Consider the following 11,401-nt stretch of genomic DNA (forward strand, 5'->3'; position numbering starts at 1 on the left):
TTTTCGCCGGACGCGCCGTCTACATTTATGGCGGGCAACTAAGCCCGCACCGCATCTACGTTTATAATATCTTTGGTCTAGGCATGCCATTGCGGGGGTGATGCAATGAGGGGGAGGTTCGCCATCTTTTGATGTCCCGCGACAAACATGGCAGCGCCCACATTTTTAGGCACAGTTTGTCGGCAAAATGCTCGTGCGCATAATCAAATGGCACATCGTAAGATGGCGGCTCTCCCCACTCATGGAATACTCCCCCCTCCCGTGGATTCAATCCCGCTCACCGAAGTTAGAATGGCATGCCTAGTCCCGTGTTTCCTATGTCTATGGTACAAAACCAGAAATTTGTATACAATAGAATTTATAATAAAAATACTATAAAAATGCATACAAATTTTATTTTAGTTGAAAAATGATACTTTATAGTTTATAGTATCATTTTAGGAAAAAGTTAAAAACTGTAAATTAAAAAGAAACAGTGTAAAACGGAATTCCGAAATGCATCTCTTATGGGTAGTGGGGGCAGAGGAAGAGAGAGGGAGAGATGTAATGTAATAAGGTTATGTTCAGTTATGTTTTACCAGCTGGTTAAGTTTTACTTACTTTTGTATCATTATTGTCCATTGTCAGCAAGTGTCAGTCAGTGTATAGATAGTATCATAGTATGACGTAGAACCTCTAGCGCTGGTAGTCACTTAGTGCTTACAATAAAAAATATTGTCTACTTTTAGTGAAGATAATTATAATTACTCAAACAAAGGTGTACAATTAAAAAAAAAACAGGTAGGAATTTAAAAGACTCATGTTAAATTTGACGTATATTTGTTTATTTGTATGTTTATTCCAAAACGCGAACGTCGGAGAGTTCTGAACTCGATCCATAGTCCGAATTTTGCTGGCTGATATGGAACTCCTAATGCAGAATTTGGGTCATAAACCCATTTTTAAAAAATTCTCCATTCCCCTTAAATAAGATTTTTCCATAAGCCTGAAAATTGCGCACCATCACACTCGCGTAAACGCACATATGTGACATGTAATCCAAAAACATAAACATAACCTATACGTATACACTTTCCCCTTTACTCACCTTATATGTGCAAAAAATGTTTGTAACTTTACCGCACTCTGAATGTTGCGAAAAAATGTAAAACTCTGAACATTGGATTCTAAAAAAAATGCATTAATAAAGATTATAATTTTCCAAACGTCAGTAAATTCACCCTTCTTAATATTCCGACGAAATTTTAAAATACTCAATATGACGAATTCTAAACGTCAATCGAGATTCTTTCTCTCTAAAGATCAATTTACAAGCTCGTCCCAAAAATCTCGTGGATTTATTCTAACCTTTAAAAATTAGTTTCAAAGATAAAATAACCTGTATTTATGATTCCTTAAAACCCAACAAGCTTATATATATACATTCTGTTTAATAAATGTAAAAGTTTGATTTTAAGACATTTGTAGCATTGTTAAATTGTATTAATTAACTATTGTTCAAACTCATATGTGTTCTAAAATATTATTGTGTTGATTAATAATAATTTAAATGAAAATATAACAAAAATATGCAGGACTAGCCACATAAATGTTGAGGCCCTGCGTATTTATAGTTTTTAAATTTCAAATACTATAGCATTACATATTTTTTAGATAATTACCCTGATAGCACGGAACGTTTCCGGAACGTTTAACATGTCGTCGCTTGGAACGTACCACTAGGACCCGAAGGGAACCTACCGTTATTGTTATTTTTAACAACAATTGTTTCGTGAACCGTAAGAGATAGGTAATAATGAATGTCATTTTGGGTTTGGAGTACACCATATACTACACTATAATATGTGATCGCCCGCGAAGAAAGGAACCTAACCCGGTGAAAACCGTTGAATACAGAAAAAATAATGTTTTTAGATTTCAGTGTAAAAGTGAAGATTATTTTATTATTTTGAATGCGCGATTTTTCTATCTGTATATTTCAGAAACTAGTTTATTTCTATTTCCATAGCGGCCGCCGCATAGGTTCCTATTCCCCAAAAGAGAACGTGTTTTCAATATATTTAATTCCTTCTAATTGTACCGACAGATAACTTCACAGAGATGTCTTCTATTCTCCAAAAGTGTTCATATTTTGAGATTAGTTTATTCCTTCTAATAAGTTCACAAAATAGGTGTAATGAATTATTTTAATTCCTTCATGTGGAATATAAGTTATGAAAATTTAATTTTAATCAATGCATGTCCGCCTCTCTAGAGTTAAAATTATTTTAATTAACACATTTAAATAGATTTCTTTGATGCATTTTTAAGACGTTTAAATAAATTATCGAAATGTAAATAAATATAAATTTGAATATTTTTCGAATTTATAAGTTATAGAAAAATTTAATAATAAAAAATAGGTTAAATAAATGCTTTCCTTAAATTTTAATAAGTCGATTGAGAGGCATAGGATTTTAACTTTTTCTGTTCCCGCTGGGAAATTTTCAGATGGAAGAAAAATCGCGTATTTATAGGAATAAAAATTCTTAATTTTTCTGAACTTAACGCTTATTACGGAGAACAGTCACGTATGATATCCATATTATATACAGAAATCGATTTTGTTCTATCACTTATATTTACACTTACATTATACACGTCCCTACATGCGTATTGAAATTAGCCAATTTTTCACTCTGAATACAGGTCTGACATATAATTACGGCTCCTATAGTTGTCCACTTTCAGCAAATAGTAGATTCCAATTAGTGAATTTTGGTTAAATTTCTCTTTATAAGTTATAAATTTATAATCCACAATTGCTTTTTATTTCTTTGAAGGAAAATTCCAGTTAAAGAGGCGATTATCTTTCGGGACCAGAGAAGACAAAATTATAAATCTATATTCTGCGGATTTGGTAAAATTTAACAACAGTTCATCTAAAAAATTAGATTTCAAAGCGTTTTATTTTTGAAAATTTGACATCCACAATTCCTTTTTATTTTTTACAAGGACAATTCCAGTTCCAGAGACGATCGTCATTCGTGACCAGTTGCGACGAAATTATCAATCTATATTCTACATTTTTGGTAAGATTCAGTATGTTTAAATTTCAAGCATTTTTTGTTGTTAAAATTTTGAAATCTGAATATAAGTTTAACTGCGGGTGGACTGCTGCAATTAAGCCCCACGGGTGCTCAAGCTATAAAGCCTGTTGTGCCACAAATATGAATGTACTTACTAAAATAGTCCGAGACCAAGTTTTTTTAATTCAAAATTTCTACTTTTCAAACTCTGGAAATACAGTTTATTACCCGGTTGATCAGCATTTTTTCTTCTCGTAGCAAAAAATGTCATAGATTTCGAAAGCAAGAGACATTTTTTCAACATTCCGATGGGTAGTCTGTTGGGACACGGAGGTGACACGATTTTCGCTTTTGCATTAGAGATGCGAGTCAGTTTTGTGAAGAGCGGCGAGTCTTGAAACATTGGCGCCACCGCTGCGACTCCCGGTCTGCCCAGTGGTGTCAGAACACGGGTATGTCTCACATGCGCAGTAGAGATTCCTGTGTATTTTAAGTTTATCTAACCTCATGTGTCAATTGACAAAGTACACAGGAGCCACTACTGCGCATGCCAGAGATATTCGCGTTCTGACAGCACTAGCTCTGCCCGTTGTCTGTTATTATTTTGGATGTAAAAAGTTATGAAATGTCATAAATTTATCGTCTTTTTGGTGTATTTTATTCATTTACGGATAAATATGTAATCACAATGGGTGGACATCGATGTAAAAAAAGTTTTTCTGCGTTCCAAAAAATGAGGTTGAAAGTTGGCGACAAGCAATTAAGCGTGCCAAAAAGGATTTCATTGTTAAACCTAGACACGTGGTGTGTGAAGATAACTTTTTAAAGGATCAGCTCATTTGGTAAAAGGAAGTTTTAGCTCCTGGTGGAACGGTTATTGCGGTAAATATTACCATTTGTTTACACTGATGTGCGTTGACCTAAAATAATCGAGTGGGTCTGACGATTTCATGACATCATTGATTTTCATATTTTAATATATTTTTCTTGTTACTGAACTTTTAGATTATTGTGATAGTGCAATTAAATTAATTTATTAATAAATTCAAGTATTAAAGTAAATTAAAATTTTTACATATTTTTTTGTTGCAATCAGAATGTTATGATAACCCTCAATTAAAACCAGGAGTTTCGAAAACTCAATTTCCAAACTGCCCTGAGCATTGTTCGAAGACTGCTACAAAAATCCGTCGTCTAATAAAGCGCGATTTTTTGACAAAGGATTCTGAAATGCCTAATAAAAAAGTCAGCCTTCGAACAATGATCAGGGGAGTTTAGAAATAGAGATGGCCAAACCCCTAGTTTTAATTTAGATTTCTTTTACCATTATGACTGCAAGAAAATCATTATATTACAATTATAATATGGTTTAATGTTTGCATTTGTTAATAATTTAATGTAATTTTACAAAAATATCGAAACTCTGCGATAATTAAAAACTGTTATTAATGTTACTTTTACATTTTTCTTAAAGATAGTAAGGGTGTTAAAATATTTTTTAAACTTCTAAAACTATTAAAAATATCATTTTACACAGTATCAAGATAATCTAAAAGTTCGAGAACAACAAGAATATCTACAAATTAAAAAATCAATATATACATCAAACCGTCAGAGCCATTCGGTTATTTTAGGTTAAAAGACATCGGTGTAAACAAATCGTAATATTTATCGCCATAACCGTTCAATCGAGGGCTAAAAATTCCTTTTTCCAAATTATCTGATCCTTTAAAAAGTATTCTTCGCACACTAAATGTCCAGGTTTAATAATAAAATCCTTTTTTTTTCACGCTTAATTGCTTGTTGCCAACGTTCAACCTCATTTTTTGGAACGGAGAAAAACAATTTTTTACTCCGTTTGAGCGGGTTCATTCGTACCCTGATTGACAGTTCGGATCTACACATGGTTGTCTTTAGTCGACATTTAATTCATATCTCCATATTTTAATCAAATTTTTAAATAAATATATGACTAAATGTACAGTAAACGTAATAGCTTTCATACTGATAATCTTTTCACTATCTTAACGATTAATACAATATACTAAATATTAAAAATGATCATTTTTACAATTTCTTGTTATTTTTGTTATAATATAATAATACATTAGAATCATTCAAGTAATTAAAAATAGAAAAACTATGATTATATTATAATTTTAGAACTTTTAGTTTATTGGCTTTAAACAATGAAGACGTGTTCTTTGTATTTTACTTTTTTACTCTACTTGAATATTAAAATCCTTAAAAAGACATTTCCAGTGTTTTTAAGGTCTTTTTTTTAATCCTCGGTATTTTTTTAATTCTATTAAGAACATGAATATACCTAGTAGCTCGAAATCCTTATACACTTAAGAAAAAAATTCCTGAAACTATAGATATATATATATATATATATAAATAGAATGAATTTTCAAACTATAAATAAAAAATTTTTCCCAGTGGGCGGGCTCATTCTCATCGCGCGCGGCTGTTGGTGATTGTGAATTCTCTTTCTTTAAAGGTTCTTCGGCGTTAATGAACACATTCTCATCACGTTTTACGAATAAAAGAAAATCGACTCGTCCTATAGAACTACACGTTCTATTTAAAAAATTGTTAATTACAAATTTGTAGCTCTTTTTTAGATGAGCAATTTTTGTCTGTTAATTTTTTTCATAACTTGTGTTCATCAAAAAATTTAATTTTTTTTCTTTTAATTTTATTTTTAACGATTAACACCAAAACTACGCATTCTATCAAAAAATGATTCATAACAAATTTGTAGCTCTTTTTGGATGAACAACTTTTGTTTCATTATTTTTGTTCGTAGCTTGTGCCGTTTGTCCAAAAAGTTCATTTTTTCAATTTTAATGTTTTTTACGAATAGAACAAAAACTATGTATCCTACAAAAAAGTGACCCATAACAAACTTGGTGTATCTTTTTTGAATGCACTATTTCGGCCTATTCGTTTTTTTGTTCGTATCTTACATAGTTAGACCGCAAACTGGAAATTTTAATTTTTCCTTGTTTCTTTTATCCGATCAAAATTATAATTTTTTATTTTTCATTCAAATTTAAAAAATTGTTATCACAATCATGTAGAGCATTCACAAATAAACATTACTCTCCTTTTGACTTTTTTTCATATAGTGCGTTGTTTGGTTTATAATTGTCATTCTTGTTTGACATCTTGTTTGTTTATTTTTTGTTTATCAAAAACTGTGATGAGAACAAATTATTTGTCTTCTTGAGTACTATGTATGGAGATCATGTTGAGATGTAACTTTCAATTCAAAATACTAAAAGAGTACATCAAAAGCCAATCCAATCTGTCAATTTTTTCGAAATAGATCGTGCTCACAGACAGACATGCATGCATACGTACATACAGACACACAAATAGATACACATAATTACAAGCAGACAAATTCGTAAAAACCTATTTTTCGGATTTAGAGGATCTAAAATGTGGACATTTGACAAATACGGGAGGGGGGGGGGTGGCAGTGTTCACACAAACCTAATAAATTCTCTGATGAGAATGTAAAAATTCAGCAGAGTTCATTAAATAAAATTTTATGTGAAAAAAGAAACCCCTTTTAAGGGCATGTGACACCGTCAAACAACTATATTACCGTACTCACTTTATCAGCTCGCTGAATTTTTTTAACCCATAAGAACCTATCAGAACTTATTTTTTTAATTTGTCAAAAATAATATTTATGCGAATTTTATTAGTATCACTGGAGTCTCTGACTTTAGGGCATATAGGGTATATATGAATTTGTCAAAAAATAATATTTTTGAGAATTTTCTAGTGTCACTGGAGTCTCTGATTTTTGGGTTCTTCGAAAATACCCACTCCGGGTTTTGGGCTTTAACCCTTAACGTCTAAAATCAACCCCTGTCTACCATGTGTATAATATGACTTTATCAAAAAATAATATTTATGCGAATTTTATTAGTGTCACTGGAGTCTGATTTTTGGGCTCCTCGAAAATACCCACTATGACTTTTTGTGCCAACCCTTAACGTCTAAAATAAACCCCTCTTTACTACGCAAATATGACTATCAAAAAATAATATTTTTGAGAATTTTTTAGTGTCAATGGAGTCTCCGATTTTTGAGGTCCTCGAAAATACTTACTCCGATTTTTGGTCTCGATTTTTGGTTGCTAGAGTCTCTGATATTTTTCGAATTTTGCGGTGCAAATGGAGTCTATGATTGTTGGGCTCTTCAAAAATGCCATCATCAAGGTTTAAATTTTTACTAATGGGTTGGTGTTTTTGTACATAAGGGTGGTTTTTCTGAATTTTAATGTTGTGCATTCGAGACCCCAAAATAAGCCCAAAATCTGGTGCATTTGTGTTTTACAAATTTTATTTTTCGTGAGCGGGTGGTTTTTTTTAATATGGTACTAGTTTTCGGATTTTTTTCGTGCATTCAAGAGCCGAAAATTCTGGTGTTCTTTGTTTTTTTGTTCGAATTTGAGTTTTTACATATGGAGTAGCTTTATTTTTAGTAGAGTTGGTTTTTGGAAATTGGTTATTGGTGCGTTTAAGAGTCCAATAAAACCCCAAGATTCTGATACAAAGAAATTTAGGAATTTCGTTTGTGGTGGTGCTAGCTTGATAGACCTCCTCGACGGCCCATGCGGTGAACACTAGCCTAGCAAGGGAGGTGTTCATTTTCGGAAAGTTCTTGGGACCGATACCTCTAAAGAAAAAGGTTATCTAAGTACTTAAACCTGTTTCTGTTGGTGTTTCGGAACCCGCTTTAAACTGTAGGTCCCCCTCCCCCCACGAAGTCAGTGTGTGGGGGTTGTTTAAAGGAATAGGGAAGAAGCTACAAGAAAAGTGTAAACCCTTAGGGGACACATTAGAAGCTTCCATTCCTATTTTTTTTACATCTTTTATTTGTCAATTACGTACCTTAACGTAATTTCCTGTCGGCTCTTGCATTTCTCAAAGTTTGAGGCCGATATTTTATGTATAAAAAAAGTTCTTAGGTTCAAACTAAACATTCAGTGAGCTGATAAAGTGAGGTCGATAATATAGGTATTTGATTGTGTCACATGCCTTTAAGTCGGATGTGATGCGATCCTAGAACCTTTCGTTCGCCAGAAGACTGCTCTAGCAATCAAGCTACGGAAGGTTCCAGCCAGCTCAGTAGAGCAGTCGTCCAGAAAAGGAAATTTCCTGGGCTCGCATCCCAGCGGAATTAAAAGGCGTTCCTTGAAAATTTTATTTTTTATAATCATATCTTATTTGAAAATTTTCAATCTTGTCTTCGAGGTGGCGTGCGCATAATTCGAAAGATTATCGAATCTTTTGGCTAGACGTTTTTTTTATGTTAGTCCACTACAGCCAGCAGAGTTTTCGTCACTTTCCATGATTTCGTCGCTTTGAAAACACTCACGTGTTGCTAACAACAACCACGGAAAGAATTTAAAATAATAAAATAGGGATAGTTATTAGTAATTATTGATTATTAATTTATTAATAATTAATTAAAATGAATAATAGTAATAAATCAAATTTTGTTATTATATAAAAAAATTTTCTGGCTAAAAGATTCGAACCCCACAGCAGAAGAGTCGCAAGAAGGCACTCTACTATCACCAGGCCATCGCCACTGGGTGAGAGACGTGCTGGGCGATTGATACTAGTGAATCAGTGCAGCTAGCCGCAATTTTTGAAAATTAATATTTTCAAAACTTACAAAAAAGCCTTGACACGTGTCGTATAAAATTCGATAATCTTTCGTATTATGCTCATGCGAGCTCAATTTGAATCTCGACCCACAAACCTTACCCCCGTTAGTGACGTAAAAATATTTCCAAGATTTGATGGGCAATTTATTTATTGATATATTTTTACAGGTTTCAATAAGGAATGAAGAATTGCTTTGCAGTCTTATCATCCACACTGAGCAACCTGTTATCTCTTCTTTTCGGAAGATAATTCATCTACCAGCCCAGTAATTAGGAAAAAATGTATGAGAAATCAAAATGACCAACATTTTAGTTTTGTTTTAAGATAAAAAATTCCCTCCTGGAAAATTTAAATCAAGACAGCAAGTATGGATTTTATGACACTGTTAAGTGTTGCACAAAATAACAAAAGCAGTAACCAGCCCACTGCTTACTATCCAACAAAATTTACTCCTCCTAAGAAAGAAAGTAAGCAATCAAAAGATCTTTCGCAAAATATAAAGAAATTTCTGTCCAGAAAAGAAGAAGAAGAAAAACGAAAGGCCATAGAAGATAATAAGAAAAAACAGAATCTCTTGGCTTTGCGAGATGAGAAGGCACAAAAAAGAATCAACAAACATCTGAAGGCTTGCAAAGACTCAAATAAGTCAGTCTTAGAAGATGCAGTTGATAATAAAAATACGTCTCTTACCATACCAGGTACATCGCAAATTGTTACAGATGATTATGGTTACGTATCACAAGAAGCTACTGCTTTATACGATAAATTAATGAATAAGTATAATAGTATGCCTGCAGAGAAACCGCTTTTTACTTCTTCAGGAAAGAAGACGGTCAAAGACATAGAACTGACAAAGGCACGAGTGAAAGAAGCCTTGAAACAAGAAAAATTTGAAGAGTCAAGAGGTCACCGAAGAAAAAGTAAAACAGTCGAAAATTCACAGGTAGATGAAGAGGAGTCAGTATCTCAAGTTTCAGATGAAGAAAAAAGGGATGAGAAGGAAAAGATTCCGGAAAAAATAAAAACCAAGAAAAAGGCGATTCCTCCTCCAATGAATTTTGCACAACTTTTAAAACTGGCAGAGCAGAAACAACATGAACCAATAGTTGCAAAGGTTTTACCGAAGAAGAAAGAACCTGAAATCTTAAAGACGAGGAAAGAATACGTAAAGGAAAAGGAATGGCTTGATAAAAAAGAAGATCGTCGCCGTGGCTTAGAAAATACATCTGTTAAGAAGAATTCTGCTGTTGGTAGTGATAAATTAGACAAAAAAATAGTTCCTAAGGCTGAAATATATAATGAGATTAAAAAGACATTCACCGAAAAAGATCCTAAATTTAAATCATCTGAAACAGTTAAGAAATCTGTATCTCGGCCGGCAGAAAGTTCTAATTCAAAGACTAAAAATATTGAAAAAACGGGTAAGGATAAAGGCAAGGAGGATAAAAATAAATATAAAGATGAAATATTAGAGGAACGCAGAAAACTAGAGATAGAAAGAAGAAAGTTAGAAGAAATGCGCCGCAGTATTGAAGAAGATAAGAAGAAGTTAAATGCAGCTAAGGAGAAGAATAAAATGGAACAAAAGCCTTCAAACCATCATTCGACGAAAGTTGTTCATAAAATTGGAAATACTAGTTGGCGAGAATCCGACAAAGGAAATAGTAAACCGGGAAAGGATAAAATTTTAGTAAAGCACAAAGCGAACACAATGTCGAAAAAACCTATTCATTCGAAAAGACGAGCAATTTTTGATGACGATGAAGATGAGTATGATTCTGAATTAGATGGTTTTATTGCTGACGAACCTGAAGAAGAAGAACAGGATATTAGTAAATATATCAGTGAAATATTTGGATATGATAAGAGCAAATATAGATATATTGATGAGGATGACTCTGCAATGGAAAGTAATTTCGCACAGCAGTTAAAAGAGGAATTCATTTCGACAAAAACGGGCATAATGGAAGACTTGGAGGATATTCGAAAGGAAGCCCATGAAAAGAAAAGAAAAGCAATGATGAAAAAGAAGAGAAAAATTTAGTTTCAAATACTTCTTCATACAATTTGTGAGTGAATGAAACTTTTTCATCGAAGTGTAAAATTTGTGACAAAAATATTAATTATTTTACTTGCCCCAGACAATATCTATGCATTCAGTGGTTTAAATTAATATTTTTGAAATTAGTACATTGTGCTCGAATTTGTGGCCCATATTATAATAAATTTATCAATAGAATATTAATTTATTTTTATTAACCCTCATTCATAGAACTTTGTATTATACTCAAGGATTTGAATTCAATCATTTTAAATTCCGAAATTAAAGTCGCACTTTCTTGAACTTTAAGCTTTGAAAATGTTTAAATTTAATTTGAATGTCTTATAACTGAAACTTTAATGTCTGAACCTAGGGGCTGTGCACTGAGTATTCCGGGAGCCAGATAGCCGGCTACTGCCGAACTACTTAACGAGATTAACAGACTACTACAAACACCGCTGAAGGTACTACTCCGTAATCACTGTGACTACTCCTCATAGACCGTGGGCTGACAACGTAAATGGGAGCGTGATACGGATAAGGCCAATTTTCACATGAGATGTTCGTCTGATGATGAGGAACGTAAAAATGGG

At 32.8% G+C, this 11,401-nt stretch overlaps 1 protein-coding gene across 3 annotated transcripts; it reads left to right on the forward strand.

Annotated features, from left to right (window-relative positions):
- The first annotated feature begins 400 nt into the window (after nt 1-400).
- On the forward strand, nt 401-11,278 carry LOC117168551 (protein SPT2 homolog). 3 transcript variants are annotated; one of them, XM_033354290.1, is made up of 6 exons: nt 401-780; nt 1,654-1,789; nt 2,823-2,899; nt 2,995-3,071; nt 8,935-10,836; nt 11,182-11,278. In XM_033354290.1, exon 5 carries the CDS (start codon nt 9,135-9,137, stop codon nt 10,809-10,811), a length of 1,677 nt encoding a protein of 558 aa, XP_033210181.1. In that variant the 5' UTR covers nt 401-780; nt 1,654-1,789; nt 2,823-2,899; nt 2,995-3,071; nt 8,935-9,134; the 3' UTR covers nt 10,812-10,836; nt 11,182-11,278. The 3 variants fall into 3 exon arrangements, with proteins under 3 accessions (XP_033210181.1, XP_033210180.1, XP_033210182.1); XM_033354289.1 differs by lacking the exon at nt 11,182-11,278 and having other exon boundaries at nt 403-780; nt 8,935-11,003; XM_033354291.1 differs by lacking the exons at nt 2,823-2,899; nt 2,995-3,071; nt 11,182-11,278 and having other exon boundaries at nt 403-780; nt 8,935-11,003.
- The last annotated feature ends 123 nt before the right edge of the window (nt 11,279-11,401 follow it).

Source organism: Belonocnema kinseyi, chromosome 2, assembly GCF_010883055.1.
Source record: "Belonocnema kinseyi isolate 2016_QV_RU_SX_M_011 chromosome 2, B_treatae_v1, whole genome shotgun sequence".
NCBI lineage: Eukaryota > Metazoa > Arthropoda > Insecta > Hymenoptera > Cynipidae > Belonocnema > Belonocnema kinseyi.

What these genes read in the sequence shown, in the direction of transcription:
- LOC117168551 (XM_033354290.1), top strand. Translation starts at nt 9,135, where the DNA reads ATGGATTTTATGACACTGTTAAGTGTTGCACAAAATAACAAAAGCAGT.